At 32.2% G+C, this 27,619-nt stretch overlaps 1 protein-coding gene across 1 annotated transcript; it reads right to left on the reverse strand.

Annotated features, from left to right (window-relative positions):
- On the reverse strand, positions 1 to 27,619 carry LOC127734976 (uncharacterized). Its single transcript, XM_052245030.1, has 9 exons — positions 27,534 to 27,619; positions 21,262 to 21,357; positions 20,292 to 20,421; positions 15,389 to 15,872; positions 12,387 to 12,560; positions 10,772 to 10,888; positions 6,460 to 6,540; positions 5,445 to 5,558; positions 1 to 235 (listed from the first exon to the last, which is right to left on the reverse strand). The coding sequence occupies exons 1-9, from the start codon at positions 27,592 to 27,594 to the stop codon at positions 5 to 7; spliced, it is 1,488 nt and encodes a 495-aa protein (XP_052100990.1). The 5' UTR covers positions 27,595 to 27,619; the 3' UTR covers positions 1 to 4.

Here is a 27,619-nt window from a genome sequence, read left to right on the forward strand (position 1 = left end):
TGATTTATGGCACTTTTATTTTATACACCGGGTTACATCTATCAGATGTAAAATATTCATTTAATTCACATTTGCATATATTAGGAGGATTACTATATAGAGTATGTGAAAGTTTTTGAAATAATGGAACACAGTTTATTAGTCCAGCTTGTCGTAAATTATTTTTCATTTGTGTAAATTTCTCTAGAATTTCTGGATCACTATTTCTTTTGACCATATCATTCAATGCATTCAGCTGAAATAAAAAAAAAACATTTAGTAATGCCAAAAAATATTTAGTACCTTATTAAAAAAAATCTTGCAATAAATGTTTTCATATGCTAGTACATAATAATAAACTTTTTTTTAAAGTATATATCACGTCATCAACTAGACATTAGAAATTGAATCTTTGTAAATGCAGAGGTGAAAATTGTTTTTAATTTTTTTCTTTCACTGAACATATTACCATTTGCAATTGTATATCATTTCTAAGAAATACTTTTTAAAATGTTCCAATAACAAAATGTTTAAATATTGCTAATGACCACTGGCTCCAATAATGAATTATGTCTCTACAATGACTATACAATGCCCATATAAAAATGGTGTGACACTGATGATGATGTGATAAATCTGTCAACTAAATACTTTTGATAAAGGGAGGTCTCCCACTTTGGAGGTTTCAAAAGTTCGCATCCATGAACTAATCAATACAAAAAGTTGCACTAGTTGTCATGCTAAGCATATTCCCACTCATAACTCAAAGTATCATCAAACAAGAAGGTGTTGACAGTCCTTGGTAATCTACTGAACAAATATAAAGTCATTCTGTTCAGAAGTTCCTGAGAAAAGGTGACAAAATTAACTTTTTTATTCAACTTATGGAAAATTCAAGTATCTGCAAACAGAAAATAAGTGTAGGAGGAGTAATACCACCATTGATTTTCCCCTATTAGTCTTTGTTAAATTAGCACTTTTCAAAAAAAAGTGCAGAATTTATCTTTGTTTCAAATAAATAAATACTTAGCATGAATAAAGTTTTATCCTGTCCAGTACTATAGACAAAAATTTACAAAACATTTCATTAAGGAATGACTGTAATATTTTTTCTGTCTATGAAGAAATAACATCAAGAATGTGGTGCACACTGAATAACCTGCGTAGCGAGTTATTTTAAAGTGTGCACCACATTTTTTATGTTATTTCGAATAGACACAAAAAATATTACAGTCATTTCTTATAATTTAATTCTAAATTCCATTTTAAACCGGAGTAAACCATGAAAAAACTTTGATGACGTCACAGTCACATGACAAAATCATGTCTATGAGCTGATAAACAAAACAACGTCAGCCAATCAGAAGACACGTTACATCCAAAATTAAATTATTTGCATAAAATAACCATCACTGGAAGTTAACCAATCAAATTTTAACCCCTTTTTTTCCTGTTTACAAGCTTTAGTAACCATGATGATGTAACCTCAAGTTTCCAAAATATTTTATACAAACAATCAATAAAAATGTGTTCCGCCTGGAGCAGCTGGATAGGACCACAGAAGTCGAACTATGAACCGTTTGGGCAAGTATGGACACAATATTCAAGCTTGATACAACTCTGAATTTGGATAGTGATTAAATATTTGACACATTATAGATTTCTGATACAGAAAAAATGTGATCAGATAACTTAACTAGAAGCTCTCAAGAGCATGTGTCGCTCACCTGATTCTAGTTTGGTTTTGGAAATCATGTTAAAATAGATTAAAATCATAACAGATACCCTAATAATGAGTGAGGCCAAATTTGGTTTAATATTAGCCCTGTAATTTAATAAAAATCCTGGTGGCCATCTTGAACAGTAAATCAGCAGCAAAGTAGCAACACTTCATCAGCACCTCATAAGAAACATTTATGCCATGTTTGGTTTCATTCCATTCAGTGCACCTCTAGAAGAAGCATTTGTATGTATTTCCAATAGGGTCTTATGTTAAAGGAAGTCCCCCCGCTGGCGGCCATCGTGGATGAAGGAAGAAGACATTTGTATGTATTGTCCATAGGGTCCTTTGTTAAACACTGTCCCAAGCTGGTGGCCATTTTGGATGATGGATCGGCTTCAAAGTAACAACACTTGGTCAGCACTTCATAAGGACATTCATGCCATGTTTGGTTTCATTTCATTCCATTCAGTGGTTCTCTAAAAGATGACATTCGTATGAATTTCCCATAGGGTACTATGTTAAACTAAGTCACCCGCTGGCGGCCATCTTGGATGATGGAATCGGCTTCAAAGTAACAACACTTGGTCAGCACCTCATAAGGAACATTCATGCCATGTTTGGTTTCATTCCATTCAGTGGTTCTCTAAAAGAAGACATTTGTGAATATTTCCCATAGGGTCCTATGTTAAACTAAGTCCCCCGCTGGCGGCCATCTTGGATAAAGGATCAGCTTCAAAGTAACAACACTTAGTCAGCACCTCACAAGGAACATTCATGCCATGTTTGGTTTCAATCCATTCAGTGGTTCTCTAAAAGAAGACATTTGTATGTATTATCCGTAGGGTCCTTTGTTAAACACTGTCCCCAGCTGGTGGCCATTTTGGATGATTGATTGGCTTCAAAGTAACAAAACTTGGTCAGCACTCCATAAGGAACATTCATGCCATGTTTGGTTTCATTCCATTCAGTGGTTCTCTAAAAGAAGACATTCATATGTATTTCCCATAGGGTCCTATGTTTAACTAAGTCCCCCGCTGGTGGTCATCTTGGATGATGGATTGGCTTTAAAGTAACAACAACTTGGTCAGCACCTCAAAAGGAACATTCATGCCATGTTTGGTTTCATTCCATTCAGTGGTTCTCTAAAAGAAGACATTCATATGTATTTCCCATAGGGTCCTATGTTTAACTAAGTCCCCCACTGGTGGCCATCTTGGATGATGGATTGGCTTTAAAGTAACAACACTTGGTCAGCACCTCAAAAGGAACATTCATGCCATGTTTGGTTTCATTCCATTCAGTGGTTCTTTAAAAGAAGACATTTGTATGTATTTCCCATAGGGTCCTATGTTAAACTAAGTCCCACGCTGGCGGCCATCTTGGATGATGGATCTGCTTCAAAGTAACAACACTTGGTCAGCACCTCATAAGGGAGATTCATGCCATGTTTGGTTTCATTCCATTCAGTGGTTCTCTAAAAGAAGACATTTGTATGTATTTCCCATAGGGTCCTATGTTAAACTAAGTCCCCCGCTGGCGGCCATCTTGGATGATGGATCAGCTTCAAAGTAACAACACTTGGTCAGCACCTCATAAGGAACATTCATGCCATGTTTGGTTTCATTCCATTCATTGGTTTTCTAAAAGAAGACATTTGTATGTATTTCCCATAGGGTACTATGTTAAACTAAGTCCCACGCTGGCGGCCATCTTTGATGATGGATCGGCTTCAAAGTAACAACACTTGGTCAGCACCTCATAAGGGACATTCATGCCATGTTTGGTTTCATTCCATTCAGTGGTTCTCTAAAAGAAGACATTTGTATGTATTTCCCATAGGGTCCTATGTTAAACTAAGTCCCACGCTGGCGGCCATCTTGGATGATGGATCTGCTTCAAAGTAACAACACTTGGTCAGCACCTCATAAGGGAGATTCATGCCATGTTTGGTTTCATTCCATTCAGTGGTTCTCTAAAAGAAGACATTTGTATGTATTTCCCATAGGGTCCTATGTTAAACTAAGTCCCACGCTGGCGGCCATCTTGAATGATGGATCTGCTTCAAAGTAACAACACTTGGTCAGCACCTCATAAGGGAGATTCATGCCATGTTTGGTTTCATTCCATTCAATGGTTCTCTAAAAGAAGACATTTGTATGTATTTCCCATAGGGTCCTATGTTAAACTAAGTCCAATGCTGGTGGCCATCTTGGATGATGGATTGGCTTCAAAGTAACAACACTTGGTCAGCACCTCATAAGGAACATTCATGCCATGTTTGGTTTCATTCCATTCAATGGTTCTCTAGAAGAAGTTCAAAATGTAAAAAGTTAACGACGCTGACGGACGCCAAGTGATGAGAAAAGCTCACTTGTGAGCTAAAAATTTGAAATGGGAAATTTAATCTACTTAATGGTCCAATATCCAAAATTTAATTCCATGGTTAGATTCAGCATATAAAAAAAAACAACACGAATTCAAACAAGGTTTAATTTTGGACCCTTTGGACCTTAATATGGACTAATTTGAAAACATGGCCCAAAATTAAAAATCTGAATGCACAGTTAGATTCAGCATATCATAGAACCACAAGAATTCAGTTTTTGATGAAATCAAACAAAGTCTAATTTTGGACCCTTTGGACATCAATGTAGACCTATTTAAAAATGTCCAAATATCCAATATAGTAATAAATGGTAAAACCTCAAACAATTCAAGATTTTAAATTAATCCTCATTGATTAAAAGATTTGTATTTATTATCAATTGAAGATTTCTTGCTGTTGTGCAATACTTTGCTGTTGCGCAATACTTAGTAAATCTGTTTACAAACTAAATATAATAATTTACACACCCTGTTTGGTGTGTATCTCCTGCCATATCAGTATTTGTTGTTTCTTTATATAGATCAGAAATAATTTATGTTAGAACCAGCTTAGCCAGTATTAGAAAAGTCTTGTTTTTGGCCCCTATTTGGCCTCTAGTTTCTTAACAATTAATGCCACAACCCACAAAATCGACCCCAACCTTCTGTGTGTGGTATGGAACCTTGTGGTACAATTTCATAGAGATCCATTGACTAATACTTAAGTATTTGTCCGGAAACCAGAAAAACCTTGCCCTTTTTTGACCCCTAATTCCTAAAGAGTTCGGACCATAACCCCCAAAATCAATCCCAACCATTGCCAACCTTCCTTTTGTGCTATTGAACCTTGTGGTTAAATTTCATAGAGATCCATTCACTTATACTAGAGTTATTGTCCTGAAACCAAATGTCTTCGAACGACGACATGATAGCATTATACGAACGCAAATTTTTTGCGGTCGTATAAAAAAGATTGGTGATCTGACACACCCAAGATATATGTTTATGACTCATAATTTTTTTTCTGCAATGAAATACAGGGTTAACTTCCTACAACTCTCAAATTCAAGGGAATATTTTTTTTCTACCCTTTTTCGTATGAAACCTTATGTGACGTACTATGGTATTACACCTAGGACAGTTTGAAAAAGCATTGACACATTACAACTCATTTTGTCAAGCTGCTGAACAAATATGCAGTCATTCTGTTCAGTAGTTCCTGAAAAAAGAGTGACTAAAATAATTGTTGGACATAGGGAGGGACAATGTGATTGCAATAACCCCGACTCATAAATGCAAGATTTTAAATTAATATTTGTGATGTAAAGTGTTGAGACAGTAATCCTATTGAGCACATGTATAATGATTCCAAACTTACACATTCTGGGTATATTCTAATTGGCTTTTTATAGGTTCCACCTATCTGATTATGGAACAAATCTAACATTTGAAATGCTTCATGAACTTTGTCTAATTTCGCAAGTGCCATAACCTGAAATAAACCGCAAAACAATTATTAATGGTACATTCATCATTATTTGAAGCAGTTCAACAATTTCTGTGTAATTTGATTCAATATGAGTTTGTGAACCAATTAATTGATATGATTTCCTATTGTTTACACTTGTGAAGAGATATGTAAACTAGAGGCTTCAATGAGCCTGTATTGCTCACCTGGCATTTTTGCATAAAATTGATACAATGCAATGAGACTATTATCTTAGTTAATTCTAGATCCTGCTGATGATTTTTGTTATGTACAGTTTCTCTCTATCTACTACATTTTCCACCAAAAAACAACATAAAAATTGGTAAACATTGTCACAGAAGGACAATGTCTCTCATAATGAGTAAACTAATGATTTCTGCTATATTCACCAATTTGTAGGTCTTATTTTGCTGATTACTTTTGCTAGTACAGTTTCTCTCTATCTACTAAAGTTTAAGTACAAAACACAAAATTAGGTCAGTCAAAGTCTTAAAGGCCGTGTTGCAATATTTGTGACTAAATTTTGCTTAAAATGACTAGGTTCCCAGATCTGGAAAAATGGGAAAACATTCCTCAATCAATTCTATACTAGAAGGTGTACAACTTCAACATATATACAATCATTATATATTTTGGATTCTATTTTAATGGTTAAAATGTATTATTTCAACAGTACAGTTCATGTTGCAGATCTGTTTTTTGGATGCCATCTTGGTACCATAGAAGCCTATTGTAAACATGGGTTATTCTGGTTAGCAAATGAAATTGCTACTTTTATAGTTTATTCCCTATATAGGGAACTCAACTATCTACTTTGTGAATAAATAACACCTTTCAGTTGTATAATCAGAGAACAGAACATAAAAAAGGGACAAAAAGAATCACTACTTTAACTTATACTTACTCTTATAGCTGAGTTTATATTATTTATGGAATGACTTTCAGAACCAAGCTGTAGAATATTCAATGCCAGATTAGGATCATCCTGAAACAAATGTCACAATAGTTCATATAGTATTATATCGTGAAACAAATGATGCAATAGTTCATATAGTATTAGTCTAAAATGATTCAATATTGTACATTCTTCTATGTAACTATAGTTATTCCATTGACTGGAATAAAATGGGGAGGGAGTTGGAAATTTTGCTCTTTAAAAATTTGGTGTTGATGTCAGAACTTCAGAAGTAGGGTTAACCTCAATAAGTATTTTCACAATGTCAACATCAAGGGGAAATCAAATGTCGACATATGTATAGACATGTTGAAAGCCTAAATATTCACATCTACATGTCTTTCTGGTTTTATTTTGTTGTTAAGATGCTGTACATGTCTATTCATGTATACCAAAATCTTCAATATGATTTTTTGTTGAGCCTCATTGGTTCAATTAGATAAGTTTCATTTTAGCATGTTTTTTTTTAAATAATATAATTCTTGTTCTGTAGTTTCAACATAATTATAGAATAATTCGGAACGACACAAATGGACCTGCTCCCAAAAAAAGCTTGAAGCCATTTCTAAGAGTGGAAATTTGAGAATGAAAGTCTGTATAACTGTTATTTTCACAGTCCAAAGCTGTAATTTCAGCAAAAAATCAATGGAAGGAACCAAATGTAAACTCGATCTGTAACTCCTCAGTGGGAAATCTAGTGACAAAATATTACCTCCCCTGTAAACACTGAAAACTAGATCTTCTCAATGTTTGTCCCATTTTAGCAAGGACGCTATCAATTATGGATTCACGGAAAAACGTTCTGCTAAATAGTTATAAAATGCTCCCTGGGCGCAGATAGATACGACCGCAGAGGTCGAACCCTGAACAGTTGGGGCAAGTATGGACACAACATTCAAGCTTGATACAGCTCTGAATTTGGATTGTGATTAAATATTTGACACAGCATAGGTTTCTGACACAGAATGAATGTGGTCTAAGAACTTAAAAAATTTAAATTTACCTATTCAAACCATATCATTATTATTTGCTTTTATATATAAATCAGAAATAACCAACTTAAAATGGAAAATTTTAAAGAAAAAAAAAAGGAAAAAAAAAGGAAAAAAAAAAAAAAAAAGGGAAAAAAAATCCCCCCCCCCCAAGTTTTTTGAACCCCTTATGATTCATCACCCCAAACTCAATCCCAGCCTTCCCTTTGTGGTATGGTACCTTGCAGTACAATTTCAGAGAGATCCATTCACTTGAACACAAGTTATTGTCTGGAAACTAGAAAAAAAGCTTATTTTTTGGCCCCAAATTCCTAAACGTTTAGCGCAATTACCCCCAAACTCAAACCCAGCTTTCCCTTTGTGATTTGGAACCTTGTAGTACAATTTCAGAAAAAACCATACACTTACACACAAGTAATTGTCATGAAACTAGAAAAATGCTTGTTTTTTGCCCCTTTTTGGCCCCTAATTCCTAAAATTTTGAGGCAATTACCCTCAAAATCTATTCCAGCCTTCCCTTTGTTGTATGGTACCTTGCAGTACAATTTCAGAGAGATCCATACACTTGAACACAAGTTATTGTCTGGAAACTAGAAAAATGCTTATTTTTGGCCCCTTTTTGGCCCCTTATTCCTCAAGGTTTTGAGCAATTACCCCCAAACTCAATTCCAGCTTTCCCTTTTTGATATAGAACCTTGTAGTACAATTTCAGAAAGATCCATACACTTACACACAAGTTTTTGTCATGAAACTAGAAAAATGCTTGTTTTTTGCCCCTTTTTTGGCCCCTCATTCCTAAAATTTTGAGGCAATTACCCTCAAAATCTATTCCAGCACTCCCTTTGTGGTATGAAACCTTGTGGTACAATGTCAGAGAGATCCATACACTTGAACACAAGTTATTGTCTAGAAGTTACAAAAATGCTTATTTTTGGCCCCTTTTTGGCCCCTAATTCCTTAACTGTTGATACCATAACCCCCAAAATCAATTCCAGCTTTCCCTTTGTGATATAGAACCTTGTAGTACAATTTCAGAAAGATCCATACACTTACACACAAGTTATTGTCATGAAACTAGAAAAATGCTTGTTTTTTGCCCCTTTTTTGGCCCCTCATTCCTAAAATTTTGAGGCAATTACCCTCAAAATCTATTCCAGCACTTCCTTTGTGGTATGGATCCTTGTGGTACAATGTCAGAGAGATCCATACACTTGAACACAAGTTATTGTCTGGAAGTTACAAAAATGCTTATTTTTGGCCCCTTTTTGGCCCCTAATTCCTTAACTGTTGGTACCATAACCCCCAAAATCAATCCCAACCTTCCTTTTGTGGTATTGAACCTTATGGTAAAATTTCATAGAGAACCATTCACTTAAACTATGTGCGAAAACCAATGTGTCTTCGGACGATGACGACGACGAGGCCAACTTCATACCAATATACGAATAAAAATAGAAATAAATTGAAATAAAAACAAAACTTCCACTCAATGTTATCATTTTCCTCCTTAAGTAGCAAACGACGAGTACAGCAGGCTATAGATGCTTGGAGTAAAATTGGTTTAAAATGTTGCTATGCGAATAAATTCCTGGAGTACCAACTTCAATTTTTTTTTTTTTACCGTCTGTATACCTCTCTGGAACATGCTAATTATTCGTATATATATATATATATATATATATATATATATATATACATACATATATATATATACAGCTAGATCAGAGAGAGTCAGTGAAAAACATCCAAAGGAATCGATTTATATGCAGCAAAGATTGGCACTTTTGAAACTAAGTTACTAAGCAAAATCAAACAGACCTTATCTCGATGTAAACATAGAATTTAAATAGATCAAGAAGACCGCAAATACTTGTACAAAACTCGAGACAACCTATTCTTAAAATTGTATACAAAATAGTAGAAAGATACCTACTTTATAAAAATAGTTTTCTTTCATTTTTTAACCTGCACAGACAGACTTTAAATGTTAATATTCACGAAAAGACAATAGTTCTCTATTGAATGTACATGTGACAAGAGCAGACCAGTGTGCTCGATAGCTTAGGTGTAAAAAAATAAGCATACTGTAGGAAATTGTAACATGCTAAGGACTTTTTGGAACACTCAGAAAATTGGTGACTCGAAAGATCTTTTGATTTTGTATGTACATGATTTATTCCAATTTTTTTTATCAATATGCAGCAAAGATTGGCAGTTTTTAAATTTCAGTTTCACAAGCTTCTAAAACAATTATCTCGATAAATACTGAACATAAAACATCGTGTATTTGCATGTATATTTCTAATAACACAGTTTAACAAATAATTTCTTTAAAATGTACAATTATTATTTAGAAATAACTTTTGATCAGCATCGTCACCGGTATTGTTTTATTATTGACTTTCTCGACTCTATCATAAGAAGAGTGAATTTTCTTTTGTTTTCATTCACTGGATATCCCACTGTCCTCATGGTAGACCAACAAAAAATCAGCTCAATATGTGAAGGCGTTTAAAAGTCTGTATAACTGTTCGTTGCGGAATGATGGAATAACAGAATGACAGAATCTGAATGAAGGATATGGGTAAAACTATATGGCCCCGACAACTTTGCTGCAAGGCCATAAAAAAGTTTCTACCAGTGACTGAACAAAAAATTAATTCACGAATGTGCATAGCGCTTGAGTTAATTATTATTATTATACTTCACGTTAAAATGCCATATTTTGATTGGCTAATACGAGGGTGTTAATTTACTCTATTACCCTTCATGGAGACGCTTGATCAAGTGTGCGCTTTATTAAATACGACTCTATCCTATGGCAAATACTCTATTACCCTTCACGGAGACGCTTGATCAAGTGTGCGCTTTATTAAATACGACTCTATCCTATGGCAAATACTCTATTACCCTTCACGAAGACGCTTGATCAAGTGTGCGCTTTATTAAATACGGATGGTTGTTATGTACAAGACATCATAGTTTATTACATTGAATTTGAAATTTAATCGACAGTAATAACAGAACATTCAGTATAATAAATTAAATAACACATATCTGAGAGGGTGATAGAGCAGATTGTTACCCCTCGAAAAGACATTGTCAACCTTGGCTTCGCCTCAGTTGACAATGTTTTCTCGGGGTAACAATCTGCTCTATCACCCTCTCAGCTATGTGTTATTTATATAGTGTTGTTTGGTAACAAGTTGAATATTTTTGATATTTGATACATGACATGCTGCTAAAGAGTTACATCTGTATTATTATACCTGTCTTAATGCTAAAGCTGCAGCAAATGCTCGTGCCTTTGGTGGTGTCACAGTTATATCCTGTAAATATTTGTCACGTATGATTTCAACAGCTTTCTCCAAAGCTTCCTGTGTATTCTAAAAAAAAAATGAATACTGTAACAAAATCAAAGTAAAAGAAAGCAAAAATCACAAATTCTCTTTCATGGCATTTCTATTATGTATGCAAGTCTGTGAGGAATTACTCATTGAAAACTCATTGGTTTTACCGAGTGATTCTGAGTACATTGTACTTGCTTGGTAAAATATCTCAAAAATGAGAACACAAATTGTGCAACAATGGATCAGGAATAACTCAAACAATTAGTGCTGATGTGTTTGCATTACATATTGTAATTTACCAGTAACATTTTTATGTGATCGTCGCCACTTTCTGTCTCATACATCCAATCAAAAATGAAATTGAATCAATGTTGTCAGTCATGTGTAACCATTTGCTTTGTAACTATCCTCATGACCGTTAAATTACTAACATTTTTGAAAGTTTTTATTGGTGACAGTACCCCCTCACCCCTTTTCCCCTCTCCCTTTACCCTGCCTGAAAAATTACTTAATCAGCCCCTGACAATTACATGTACTGTGAAAGTACTTTTGTGGGGTACCAATTTTCGTGGTTTTCATATGAGGCCTTATCCAAGAATTTAAGTGTCCAACGAAATATAACATCTGTTGTACATATCAAGACAGAAAAATCCCCATGTAGTTTTGACTACATGCATATGGATACGAGTATATAATCTAGAAAACACATCGAATATCAGCAAACTCATTTAATATAAACTATACATACAACTTTAGACAGGATTTTACCCATTTAATCTTTGAAAAAAATATACTGTACGACTTTTAACCTTTAATTTCCTAGAAAAACTTGTTTTTGATCGATGAAATTCAGACATCCGGTGATGATATGCGATGATGAAGTGTTCATTTTATCTCCCCATAATTCTCATACGAAAAAAAATATAATTTCATATTAGGCTTGCTCTTTTATTTCATAAGAATTAATTCAATTAAAGAACATTGTAGCGTTCTTTTTATTTAACGGTTTTCTTTAAGTGACATGTTTATGGCCCAATTAACACCTTTGATGATAGTTAATCTGTTGATCATTCGATCTCTGGTTAATTAATGTCACCACTTCTGATTACACGTGTGCAACAATTAAAATGTTTACTTTGCAATTTCCTTCAATCGAGACAATTTGTAAGCATAGATTAATCAGCTTTTTTCCGAAAGCAATTATTTTATTAAAAATTTGATGAATGTTGTCAGTAATGAAAGACAAACAAGTAAGTGAAAATAAACACCTTATTTTGCAATGTCCCACAAATTATTATAAAACAACATATGATTATTTTCAAGAACCTTTGTTTCTGCACGATGGCTTCACATTCTTCACTCGATTTGTTTTTCAGAAAACTAAAATCCACAAATTCAAGAACCCACGAACATATAACTTTTGCTCAAACCACAAAAATTGATACCCACGAATAAAAGTACTTTCACAGTATGCACATTTAAGGCTTCATAGGCTGTACTTCTTTTTAAACGTGAAAAACAATAAAATACTTACTAAATTATATAAAGCTGCCATGACCAGTGTCATATGATTTGTAAGTTTTTGTTCATTAAAATAATCTATTTCTTCATAGGTTTTCACAACTTTCTCATATTCTCCTGTCTTGAATAGAAGATCCATATACACATCAATCACAGAGTTGTTATACAGAAAGTTCCTCATGGTGGACTGAAAAATGTAGACATCATTATTCATAATTTGTTTTAATACATTTCATCGTTATTTTTCTTACTGTTATTTGTTCATTATCTGTGGTGCTTTAATTATTTTTTTTGCTCAAATTTTATAAATACCATGGTGCTTTGGCTTTGCTTCAATTCCTTTTAGACTAGCTGTTGTCAGACACCAACATACACAGTTAGTTAACAGCATAAAACAAGGTATGCTCCAACCAAGTTTTTCTATTACCAGAATGCAATTTTTGTAATAAAAAATTTGGAAAACATTCATCGAAATAATAATATAGCCACAGACTTTAAAAATTCAAGGTATATGCTTGATAACAGAGGTAAGTTAAGTTGATAATCCTATATAACTTAAGCAGTCATGTCATCAGAAGATAAATTCAAAAAGCTATTTCTGTTGTTTTCATATCATTTAAGTTTTTGCTATAACAGATATATAATTAATGCATTTTTCAGATTTCGAGCTCCAACTCGAGAAGACCTTCAGTTATTTATTCCAACCTCTATAGCATATTATTTTGAATGGTGGTCATTCTAGCATTATTAGAAATAAAAACTTGAGCAATTTTTCAATATGTTAAATGAAAATTTGAGTATGCTTTCACAAATCCTTGGAAAACCTACACATTTTGTTATTCAATAAAATATACCAGTACATGTAACATCCACTCTCACTGATTTGTGAATGTACCCTGTATTTCTGATACAGCTGTTTATAATATGTATATGATAGAGATTAAAGACTATACTGCATTGCTAGAAATATACAGAATTGGGTGTTACTGGCAGATCTTTGATTGTTTCTGTTAATTTTATTCACAACTTTTATAAATTGACTAATTATTTAACAAACTAAAATAATAATCATTTAACAAACTTAAAGACTAATTGTTTGACAAACAAAAAGACTAATCGTATGCCAAACTAAAAGACTAATTGTTCACAAACAAAAAGACCAATTGTTTGACAAACGAAAAATTTAATTGTTTGACTGACAAAAAGACTAATTGTTTAACAAACTAAAAGACTAATTGTTTAACAAACTAAAAGACTAATTGTTTAACAAACTAAAAGACTAATTGTTTGACATACTAAAAGACTAATCGTTGGGCAAACTAAAAGACTAATTGTTTGACAAACTAAAAGACTAATTGTTTGGCAAACTAAAAGACTAATTGTTTGACAAACAAAAAGTTTAATTGTTTGACTGACAAAAAGACTAATTGTTTAACAAACTAAAAGACTAACTGTTTGACATACCAAAAGACTAATTGTTTGATGTACTAAAAGACTAATTGTTTGGCAAACTATAAGAATAATTGTTTGACATACTAAAAGACTAACTGTTTGACAAACTAAAAGACTAATTGTTTGACAAACTAAAAGACTGATTGTTTAACAAACTAAAAGACTAATTGTTAGACAAACTAAAAGACTAATTGTTTGACAAACTAAAAGACTAATTGTTTGGCAAACTATAAGACTTATTGTTTGACAAACTAAAAGACCGATTGTTTAACAAACTAAAAGACTAATTGTTTGAGAAACTAAAAGATTAATGGTTTGACAAACTAAAAGACTAATCGCTTGGCAAACTAAAAGACTAATTGTTTGACATACTAAAAGACTAATTGTTGACAAACTAAAAGACTTAATTGTTTGACAAACTAAAAGACTAATTGTTTGATGTACTAAAAGACTAATTGTTTGATGTACTAAAAGACTAATTGTTTGGCAAACTATAAGACTAATTGTTTGACAAACTAAAAGACCAATTGTTTGACAAACTAAAAGACTAATTGTTTGAGAAACTAAAAGATTAATGGTTTGACAAACTAAAAGACTAATCGCTTGGCAAATTTAAAGACTAATTGTTTGACATACTAAAAGACTAATCGTTTGATGTACTAAAAGACTAATTGTTTGGCAAACTATAAGACTAATTGTTTGACATACTAAAAGACTAATTGTTTGACAACTAAAAGACTAATTGTTTGACAAACTAAAAGACTAATTGTTTGACAAACTAAAAGACTAATTGTTTGACAAACTAAAAGACTAATTGTTTGATGTACTAAAAGACTAATTGTTTGGCAAACTATAAGACTAATTGTTTGACAAACTAAAAGACCAATTGTTTAACAAACTAAAAGACTAATTGTTTGACAAACAAAAAGACTAATCGTATGACAAACTAAAAGATTAATGGTTTGACAAACTAAAAGACTAATCTCTTGGCAAACTAAAAGACTAATTGTTTGACATACTAAAAGACTAATTGTTTGACATACTAAAAGACTTAATTGTTTGACAAACTAAAAGACTAATTGTTTGATGTACTAAAAGACTAATTGTTTGGCAAACTATAAGACTAATTGTTTGACAAACTAAAAGACCAATTGTTTGACAAACTAAAAGACTAATTGTTTGAGAAACTAAAAGATTAATGGTTTGACAAACTAAAAGACTAATCGCTTGGCAAACTTTAAGACTAATTGTTTGACATACTAAAAGACTAATTGTTTGACAAACTAAAAGACTAATTGTTTGACAAACTAAAAGACTAATTGTTTGATGTACTAAAAGGCTAATTGATTGGCAAACTATAAGACTAATTGTTTGACAAACTAAAATACCAATTGTTTGACAAACTAAAAGACTAATTGTTTGACAAAATAAAAGACTAATTGTTTGAGAAACTAAAAGATTAATGGTTTGACAAACGAAAAGACTAATGGTTTGACAAACTAAAAGACTAATTGTTTGACAAACTATATCTTTTAAACTACCAGTAATTCAAGATAAACCTACCCTATCTTCCATAAACATAATTGCAATATATGCTTTCTTAAAATGATGCAACATCCTCATGAACTGTGGTCCAATGTCCAACTTGCCATTCTGGTACTTTGCTGGATTAGGAACATTACCAGTTTCATCAGTTATGGATGTATGATCATTGGCAAGTTGGTGATTAGAAAATGAAGAAACCTTGCAATAATTGTTGTTACCAGGAGAACGAACTTCGTTATTTTGATGGTTTGCAAGCACATGAACCTTTGCTGTATGATGTTTTACATGTGTATAAACCTTGGATGTTTGGTGATTTACAGGAGCATGAACCTTTGAAGTTTGGTGAATTTTAGGTGCTAGAAACATGGCTGGTTGATTTTCTACAGGTGGATGAATTTTGGCAGTTTCCTTATTAACAGGTGATTGAATTGTTGCTAGTTGGTGATTCACTGGTGGACAAACTTTGCTGTTTTCAGATGCATTAACCTTTGCTGTTTGATATCTGAAATACAATGAAAACTGCTTATACAACTCTGATGGCTTCAATTCAATGGGATAATTTACTATCCTACTGCCTGTCGGTACATTTATTTTTGGCATTGCACAAGTCATGTCTTCTTTGACTGTCCATGACGTTAAAATACAAAATCCCTGGGATGTGTTTTAGTTGATTTTAGTCTCTGATGCATGATTTTTTATTATTGATTGTTTTTGGCTTTTAACTAGCTGTCAGTAACTGCGAGTACTCTCAAATTGTACTTTCTTGTTTATTTGACCTGTTGATACTAATTGTAATGCTTTTTTGTTATTTAATGTTTACTTATTCAGGGTTATAACTGGTGTTAATATGTCTTTTGATTGAGTTAAGCCATTTCAATTGATATTTTATAGTGTGTCTTTCTATGTTGTGATGTTACACTATTGTTTCAGATAAGGGTGAAGGTTTGGTACCATTAAAACGTTTAAACCCGCTGCAATTGTTTGCATCTGTCCTAAGTCAGGAATCTGATGTTCAGTAGTTGTCGTTTGTTGATGTGGTTCATAAGTGTTTCTCATTTCTGGTTTTTTATATAGATTAGACCTTTGGTTTTCCCGTTTGAATGGTTTTACACTAGTAATTTTTGGGGCCCTTTATAGCTTGCTGTTCGGTGTGAGCCAAGGCTCCGTGTTGAAGACCGTACTTTGACCTATAATGGTTTACTTTTATAAATTTTGACTTGGATGGAGAGTTGTCTCATTGGCACTCATACCACATCTTCTTATATCCAATTACGATAACTTAGAAAATTACATCAACACAATTAATGCAGACTTATTTACTTTTATTGTTTGTTTAAAATTGGCTGTTATAAATTTTTGAAATTATTTCAAATTAAGGAAATACATCTCCCTCATGCAAAGCTCTAATTCCATGTCCAAATATGGCATTACATTAGGTCCTTTTTGGTTTGATACATTTTTCAGCATTTGTATTAAACTTTGCGTATTCAAATATTTTGGCCTCGAGCATCACTGAAGAGACATTAATGTGCATCTGGTGCATTAAAATTGGTACTGTTTGTGTATTATTTCACCTATCTAGACTGAGTTTGCTGAATATGTGTTTGATCTACCTTTGTTCAAATTTTACAAAATTAATGTAAATTCTGTAGTAAACTATGATCTTTCTTTGAGAGGATTGGAAGTTATGCTTTTACACTTCATACTTGGTATATCAATTTTTCTAATTCAAATTAACATAACCTGAAGGATAAAGATTTGCAAAATACCTGACTAACAATAAATTCTTCCAATTACTTTAGACAATTTACCATTACAATTCAGATATAGCTCAAACAATAACCTAACAACAAAAATTAATGCTTTTGGCATAAAGAAAAGAAAAAACAAGTTGCTTTCTTTAAAAAAAAGAAAAAGCAATACGTGAACCCGAGACCCCTGACTGGTCACCAAATATTTTTTGCTTTATTTATTTTTGCTTTTGATTTGAAATAATTGGATGTTAATAGAATGAGGTAATGAAGATATTAAAACACCTTTATTGAAAATATGTTATTGTGTGTAGATTCTTGCACAAGTCAATTAAAAGCACTGTTGGATTTTAGTTGTAAATAGAAAATTGTATACAGCTACCATTTGAAGTTATCTGTTATGGCTTGAATATTTCATTTATTACTTGGGAGTGTACATAATTTTTTCTCCATGTTTTATGTACAAAGACCTAATCCTATTGCAATTTTCAATTTCTGCAAACCGGATGTCTAAAGCAAATTGCACAGACGGATCAAGATATAAAGTTCAGCACTCAGTTTGCTTCATAATCTGGATGCGGTTATTTTATTTTTCATATCTTCATATTTTGTTTCCTGGATGCTTTATATTATTCTTGTACCCATTGAAGCTGTCTGTACTCATGGAAGAGGTTGTATAGAGAAATTGAAAGTCCAATTTCCATGTGAAGTGTAACTCTGTGACACAAATTAAAAGAATATTTCGTATTTTGTTCTTGAGTGTAACACACCAGCTTTATTAAGACCTCGTATATACTGACAATTGTTTGGTCAGATAAAACATTTCAAATTTTAAGGATTTCCTGAAGTAACTTAAATCAATTCAAAAATTTGACAGGAAGACTTAGTTTTGAAAAATATCTTGTTTCCATAAGTCTTGTGAATACCCAAACATGCACTCAAAAGAACCAATTTATATTTGGTAAAAGTCAATAAACTCAACATGGACACATGGTCAGGATTAAAGTTTTGTAAGCCAGATGCGCGTTACGACTTCAAAACATTAAAAAAAGGCCAAATATAGAACAAAGTTTATGAGCATTGAGGACCCAAAATTCCGAAACGTTTTGCCAAATACAGCTAAGGTAATCTATTCCTCGGGTTATCCTTAGTATTTCGAAAATTTCACAAAGTTTATTATAGGACAGTCACTCAAAAAGAAAGAAAACGATTAGAAAAACAACTAGATGCTGGAGTAATTCAAAGATGAGCATGCTTCAAAATCATGTTAAGCTCTTACTGCCGTGTCCTAGATGTAGATAAGAAATGCAAAAAATCACCTACAACGTGTGAAATCAATGTTTAAGCATGCACATAGTTTTCTTGCGCAAGAAATAGTAAATGGCAAGTACACACACTGATATTCTGGATAAGAATATGCATTTGCGTCATCATGTATATTTATTTAGGTTCAAGTCTAACATGTCTAATGTTAGTTGAATTCGAGTGTCAAACCGCCTACCTCAAGTGGATTGACTCCGGATTCTTTGCCATTAAATCCGGAATTTGTGTCAACACAAACCAATATTGTTGTCAAACCAGATTTTAAATCCGATTTTATTGTGTCATGTGAACAGGGTGTGATAATAAGTAATATTATGTAAATAAACGGCAAGACGTTTATAGGGTAGCTGGTCAACACAATGCATACAATTTTCAAAATCGCACAATCATTGCAAAGATTTAGATGCTATCAGTTTGAACTATTAAAAACAAAAAAAAGAATTAAAATTCAATTAACATACATTCCTAAAAGTTAATAAATCTTTTCCAGAAATTTAAAATATACTATTAATAAACACAAACGTCAAGTATTTACTAATGGCAATTTTTTTATCACATCAATAAATATGAGAAGATGTGGTATGAGTACCAATGAGACAACTCTCCATCCAAGTCAAAGTAAACCATTATCATGATTATAGGTCAAAGTACGGCCTTCAACACAGAGACTTGCACCACACCAAACAGCAAGCTATAAAGGGCCCGCAAAAATTCTAGTGTAAAACCATTCAAACAGGAAAACCAAACTCTTCTTCAATTCTAACTTTGTATTTTATTTCTATACAAAATATAAGCAGAGACTTATCAAACCATACATAAACTGTATAAAATTAGTAACATATACATAGTAATTATGATTATTGTAAAATATTAATCACGTTTAATGTGAAATGCAAGGATTCAAAATTCTTGTGAATTATAACCATGCAACTATTTTTTTCATTCCCTACAGTTTAAACATTAGATACTAATTTATTTGTGTTCATTACTGATAATTCGTACTCATATGTTGCATATGATTTTCATAAATGTATTCACTGTTAAAACCCGCGGGATGATAATATAACATTAATTATATTCTATTAATGATAAATTTAGTTTCATGTTAAACTTTAATAATTCTAATGAATGTTCCCTTGGTCTGTTAGTATCTATTAATAAAAATAAATATTTTAGACACAATACCGTTTTGTTTAATTATCTTTCTGTTTTCCGACCTAAGATAAATATTTTTAACAGTAATATCGTTTTGTTTCAGAAATAATCAGTTTATTCTGGGACATAATTTAATGTCAGTATATTATTCCCATGTGTATGGACAATAGCACTTTGTAATACTACACAAACAATGCGTACAGGGACCGTCTCAAAACATGAATTATATACACTTTCTAATAAAAACGCACATGCAGTCAAAAGCAAATAGGTTGTAATATATAATGGCTTTCTTACTGCAATCTATTCTTTAAATTTTGTATTTTCCAATCTACAAATGAACTTTAATTTTGTTGTTAAAATATTAATACAATGTCATGTGGTAACATATCAATAGAGGGACCATATCAAAGACATATAAATGATCGAAAATTTTCGAGACATTCCGCGAATCTTGTTTCCGAGGATATCGAATGGCCCATAGAAGCTTCCAAAACTCGCCAATATATACCTGAGGGGTTTACGCGAAAACAGTATAAAAAGATCTCATCCATCCTAATTTTTTTCTTTTTAATCTTACAAAAAAATGGACTTCAGTGTCTGTAAATAAGTATTGAACTACAAAATATAATTCCTTATTGGGATCAATCACTATTCACTATCAATTATCAATAGAATTGGTTGAAGGTTACCTTCTAGCCATATCCACACAAAGATTAATTTCCCTGGGGGACTGAACTAAATGGATCATGGTCTGTAGATCATCATGACTTATACTTTCTCCACTTTTCATTTTATTTGACATCTTCAACACAAAAGTCTCTGAAATAAAAATTGAATATTGTCTTTAATTTTTGCCCATTTTTTCACATTTGGCATACATACTGACATGAATTTTGTTTTACTTTGTGCCAATCTGATGAGTCAAGCCCTTTCCAACTGAATTTTACTAGTTTTTCATGTTGTGTTGGCAGGTTAGAGGGAGGGTTAATGCTCAACAAACATGTCTTTCCCTGCCACATTCTTTATCTGCCTGTCCTAATTGTTCAGCAGTCTGTAGATGTTGTTGTTTCTGCATGCATCAGTTTTTTCTGTTCATTTGTTTAAAGCATTGTTGTTTTTCAATTTTGAATTGTTTCAGATTTGTTATAAGGTATGGGTTTTGCTTATTGTTGAAAACTGAACAGTGGCCTTGCCACCTATAGTATTTTACTTCCTCATCCATTAGTCTCTGATGGATAGATGTCTTTTGAGCAATCATACCACATCTTTTTTCTGAAAAAAAGGGAAATGTGGTAGATTAGACTTACTTACTAGGCAAGTTGTCTTAAGAGGAAGATTTCCAATTATTTTGAAATTATTGAGAGGCTCTCATTGATATCTTGAAAGGTTGACACTTGTGTAAAATAAACTCCCAATGAAACTCTCTAGTTATAAACCATGTACCTGATTAAACCAAACACCTGTCAAAAGTAAAATCACAAAAATACTGAACTTCGAGGAAAATTCAAAAAGGAAAGTCCCTAATCAAATGGCAAAATGGAAAGCTCAAACACATCAAACAAATGGATAACAACAAATTTGAACAAAATCTGTCGACCTTCAGGGTTTCAATTAAAAATGGACTCGGCTATAATATGGAGAACATAAATTTCTACCTACTTTTTGAAACCGCATCATATTTTCTTTGATATTCCTCGCATCTCATAAAATATTTATTCATTTTTAGTAATTGGTTATCCATTAAAAATCGTCTGCCTGCAATAATAATACATGAATGAAATTAATTCCATGATGTGCAAAAATATTTTTCATTCTGGAAGCTGATTTTTCTGGTTGATAAAAATGAAATAATACGGTGAAAGAAGACATCAATGAACAGAAGAACAATTTATAAACTTCCAAGAACTTGTAGAGTTTAACAGAAAATAATATCCAAATACATGTACTACAAACAGGGTGTCAAAGGAAGAAGATTAATAAAGCAGTGATATCACAATGAGCAGAAAATAACTCGTCTTGAACGATACATTCTTCCCAACATGCAATTGCATATAATGCAGTGAAAAAGGGCTTTTATCATGAAAACAAACAAACAAAAACAAGTAAAATTTGTAACTCCCACTACTTGCATGCTTTTAAAAAAAGGAGATGTAGGGTATCTGTCAATAAGATTGCAGTTCTATTCTTTTCTACCAAATAGTGACCACCTTCAGACCTTCAACAAATAAAAGATTACTTTACTAGAGAATTACAACAAGAGAGATAAATTATATATGCAAATTAAAACAGAGGAAACATTAATGTAACAAAATGAAGAATATATACATTTAAAAAAAACCCCATGACATCTAAGATTAAAGGGGCATTAACTACGAGATAAAAAAAAAAATAAAATATGATTTTCTTTTGTTCAAACATTAATGAAAGTGAAATAGTGAAATAATAATTTGCTTTTAAACCCAAGGCCATAAAAAAGAATAGGTTTGTTTGCCCTAACCCTACCTACCCAGAAAATATCTGCCTACTCAAAATCTTTTATTGTGCTGATGTGAAGAAGTTTTTTTTTTAATCAGATAGGCATGAAGACTTGAAAACATCTGACGCTTCAATTTCTCTTTGCCGAAAAAAGAAAAGAAAATGCCTACCTACCTACCCACTGTCTCTACCTTAGGGTAGGGTTTGGGCAAACCAAAATATTTTTAGGTGTGGCCCAATTTGGTTCGATTTTGTCAAAATAAGCTAAGAAACATCGCTGATGAATTATTCACTTGCAAGTGAACAATTCGACCTCATTGAATCCGTATTCATGTGACCTTCAATTTAACCCCTTAGCTGGACATGGGCTACGCATGTATTCTGCTATTAAAAGGAAAAGAATGTCAACATTGTAATTGAAACATGGATGAACCATTTAATTGACTAATTCGATCCACAAATTAAATCATTCTTATACAGGTAAAAATGACGATACTTTTTAACCTTCAATATGAAATTAAACAGACCAAGAAAAATCCAATTGCACGTGGTCACTATCTGTTCATATTTATCAGTCAGGGGACTTACTTAAATGAGTGATTTTCTAAATCACTGATTCAAGTAACATTATGTCCATAAGGGTTGGAAGTAAGAGTTGTCTTTCTTTAATAATCACCTATTTAAGTAGTACAAATTAATCACTAAACTAAGTGATTTAATTTTATTGTAGCTTTAAATATAGAATACTAATGATCCAGGGACTAATTATGTTGCTAAAATTATCAGAACCAACATCTGTGTTGATAGGATGACAGGGTCAGGTCAGGTGATGACCTTGTACTAAATCTAGGATAATGACATAAAAATCACTTGTTTAAGTATCATACCTCAATTTCCTTCCAAAAAATCACTTCTTTAAGTATCATTATTTTAATAACCCCACTAATTTCAACACCCCCCCCCCCCCCCGCCCCCCCCCCCCCCCCTGAACAGTGAAATTTTGATGGAGAACAGTAGAATTTTATTACATAATCTATAAGATGAAACCTTGAATGTTACAGGAAAAATACTCCCACTGCTGGGAAAAATCTATTAAGAAAGTATCAGTTCATTATGTAAAGCCATTTTTATAGCATTTTTTCAACTTAAATAGAATTTGCAGCTAAATGATTGCATCAAAGGCATAAACTTTGCTGCTTAAAAGAAGCAAAAAGTTCGTTTTTTTTAAATTTTACTAATAAAAAGATATTATCTAAACCTATGTGTTTAAAATTTTGGTTAAACTACAAAATCACAATTTGTGACAAAACTTCTAATTTGCTACTTAAATAAGTGATTTAAAATAAGTGATTTAAAAATCACTTATTTCAATAAGTCCCCTGACTGTTTATATTTATTTTTATATGGGACTATATGACCGTCGGCAGTCTTCAGAGGTCATCTCGGTGGTTAATTAGATGGCGTCTAGACAAAAATACACACGAAATGTTGATACATATTATTGAGTCCATATATTGTTGATTGTTTATATATTAGACATTTCGTAATTTGGATATACGTTTTAGTATGTTATAAATCAAATATGAGAATTTGTGTCAAATTGGTGAACATGAATTTGACAGCTTATGCCCCTTTAGGTAAATTTGTTGTCTCAAATTAAGCTGATTTGTTTCTTTTTATAATATATGCAATTGGCATAACCTGTCACCAATATACATATACAGTAATATAGGGCTTTTCAAGAAAAGTTTCATTTAAGGTAGAACTCCAGTCAGTTTTTTCTTAAGTTGAGTAATGGTGAGTGGTATTTTATAACAGAACATTATTAAAATTCTGTCGTGTCTGTAGGTGTTATCAAATATAAAAATAGTGTTTTAACTTTTTCCAAAATGAAACTAGAGGCTCTAAAGAGCATGTCACTCATTGAGGACTAGAATAGTAGTCATGAAAAAATCTCTTTTTTGTTGACCTTGTTGTACATGTATTGCTGATCTTTTTTTTTTTTTGATGACAGGATCTCTCTATCTTCTATAGTTTTTGGACAAAATGATTTCAAGATAATAGGCAAAAACACTAAAAATGGGTAATCATCGTCATTAAAGAATAATAAGTCCAAAACATGTTGACTTATTTGTAGATCTTATTTTAAAGAACATTTTTGTTATATATTTTTGCTCTCTAACTATTTCAGTTTATATAAAGTTAAAAATGGTCATTCAGGGGTAATTACTACTGTAAGGAGTCAGTTGAAAATTTCAGCCATGTTGACTTACTTGTAGATCTTATTTGCTGAACATCTTTCGATATTTAAAATTTCACTCTATCTATTATGGTCTCTACAGAAAATGCATAAAATGGGTAAAACCATCTTTCAAGGACAATAACTCCTAAGTAACAGAGGTCAAGTTTACAATTTCAGCAATGTTGACTTATTTCTAGATCAAATTTTGCTGATCATTTTTTCGATTTACACTTTCTCTCAGTCTATCATGGTTCAAAAATTATGTTTCAAAGGCAATAACTCCTATAAGGAGTCAATTGATAATTTCAACCATGTCAATTAACTGGAAAATCTTATTTTGCCAAACATTTTTGCTATATATATATACAGTGTATTTCAAAGCCAATTAATCCTATAAGGGTTCAATTGACAATTTTGCCATGTTGGTTTATTGTAGATCTTATTTTGCTGAACATTTTTGCTTTTACAATTTATCTCTAATGTGGTATACGAAATAGAAGGTAAAAATTGGCTTTCAATGGCAATAACTTCTATAATGGGCAAGGCTTCCAAAACGGTCATATATTCCGGACAATTGTATAATGTCCGGTAAAAGTCCGGCTGGGCAAAGCATGAAACGGTCATCTACTTTTTAGTTGTCAAGGCTTTCTTAAGAGACTTTAGTTGTCAAGGCTTTCTTAAGAGACTTTAGTTGTCAAGGCTTTCTTAAGAGACGGTCATTTTAGCATAATTCACGATCTTTTTGACCCAACCTTTTGCCTTTAACAGCCACACATTTCCGGTCATAAATGTGACATGATGATTAATTACTATCAAAACAACCCCTACTTCAATACTTTCTAATTTTAATCAAGGCTAATTAGTTGTTGGACAGCTGAAATCTACCTGTTCAGGTGACAGGTAAACTATTTCCAGTACCGGACATAGTATAAATTGATCGGTCTATTCAAAGTTAATTTCTTACATTTCAGCGGTTTCTATCTAATTGATTTAGTCCAAAAGATTGAAATTATAAGAAATACGTTTATAAATATGATTTGATGGAAAATTTAAAAAGGTTTTAAATGAAAAATCGTAAGAACTACGTTGACGGTTGTATGAACTAGAACACATGTGCGCATGTGCACAGTAGGGAAATTTAATTATGCATCCTACATTTCTTAAAAAATGATAAAAATTATCATTGATACCTGTATCTAACGTTCATTTCAAGAATTTTGTTGAAGAAATAACGTGGAAAGAGCTTCTTCACTCAGTCGTGCTTTGTAAACGTACACAGATTTTACGTATCCGTTTCTGGTCCAAGTTTTACCATTGTAAGGTCAACATCCGGTATTAGGAAATTATTAATGGGTCAATTAATGATTTCCTCATAAACATTTTAGATGCAACTCCAAAATGGATTGTCCCATATTTCTGAAAATTATATAATTGCTCTAACTGTTTTAATTTAAGAGATAAAGCCAAAATCCTTTTTAAAAAATTGATATTTCAGCCATTCAGGGGCAGAAACTACAAAATGGGTATTGCGATTTTCGGAATATTATACAGAAAATAGACCTTGACGTGCTGATCATTTTTACCTATGTAAGTTTTCTGTAACTGCTTAAGGTTTTTGATAGGTGATTTTAATACACCATAAGAAATTCATAGTTTCCATCTGGGTTTGATTGGAAATCCATTAAATCAACATGTCCTCTACTGTTGAACTCTTTGGATAAAATGGGTTTCACTACTACTCCCTTCCCTAAATACTTTTTCTTCAAGTTACAATTTTCACAAAGTGAAAGAAATAGTTCGATGGAATTACGAGAAGTATTTGCATAGTCATTATTAAGTTGTTTAAATCATACAGTCTCTGTCGACATGATCTGTTGCGTGAGACTTGGCAGCTCTGTATAATTACTGTCTTTTCTGGGGATTCTAAAAGTTAAAAGTTTAAAAGACCATTGTACTGTCTTGGGTATACATGGTATATGTTCCTTATTTTCCCTGATTCAAATTTAGACCGCAAAGATTCAACACTTTTGTCTTCATTAGCATGTCACGTAAATGACAATAATCCAGATTAAGAAGTAAAGAAGACAAGAAGGCAAGGGGATATTTAACAAAATGTTGAACAGCAATTGTTAACATATCCAAAAAAACCAATGGAAAGATGATGTGAGCAAAAATTCATATCTACATATGACTACTATTGACCAGACCAAAACCAGCCCGACCAGTGTTGAAGTGTGAATTTTCTTCAAATAATTTTCAGATAGAATTTTTAATCACCTCTCCTTTCATTAGATACAATCACTTGTTTGGAACATATTAATTTTTGTAATACCTCAAAGAAATACAAATTAATTGTGTTATGAATATGGAAAAAATACTAAAATTTGAAAGCCTGTTAAATTAATGTATATTAATATTTTGAATATAATTTACATCAAGAATATTTCACTGTATGTACATGTACTTTTAAGATAAAACAAAAATCCAAAAATTCACTTATTGCCTGAAGTGATGTTTGGCAATAAGTTGAATAATCATCATCAGATTTCAGGAAATAAACTTAATGCCTAGACGTTAGCTTATTACCTAGGATTTAAGCTTTAAATGCCTAATTTTACTTATTGCTGCTAACATATACATCTTAAAAACTTCTAATAATTTAACTTAGGATGATCATGTGAATGTGTAGGGTGTGAACGGCACCAGGGAAACTTGTGGCGTGCTCACGTATAGGGTACAAACGTATTATGGGAGTGAACAGACCCGATACCGTCTAGAGCATCAAATCCAGAAACAGTCGGATTAACTCCCTGACATCATATTCATTTGGACTGATAGTATATGTATAGTGTATGAAGGAATTACAATATCTTAAAAAATATAAAATTCAGGAAATATTATGATGCACAGATGAACGAAACTGGACATTATCGGGGTGCAAATTATTCATCATTTATCCATGTACCTGAACGTTTATTGTCCTGGTGATATTATTTGATAATTTCAAACCATAGAAAATTGTCAGAAATTATCACATGTACCATTTATAGATCTATGGTTTCGCAGCTACAATGCATTTAGTTCAACTTTTATGCATCAACATGTCTGAACTATTGAAGGTCAAACAAACTCCTAATGTATGCCATTACATTTACTTATATATAACTGCTGATATCTCAACTCAAATTTGGATTAAACTAGGCTAATTGCTTACTTTGGAATGACGGCTGGTGACTGATTGACCATCTCATTATTTGACGGAAAATCGTCCGCATGGTTCATTTTTTATTGGGTCATATT

Source organism: Mytilus californianus, unplaced genomic scaffold (genome assembly GCF_021869535.1).
Source record: "Mytilus californianus isolate M0D057914Y unplaced genomic scaffold, xbMytCali1.0.p SCAF_3, whole genome shotgun sequence".
Classification (NCBI taxonomy): domain Eukaryota; kingdom Metazoa; phylum Mollusca; class Bivalvia; order Mytilida; family Mytilidae; genus Mytilus; species Mytilus californianus.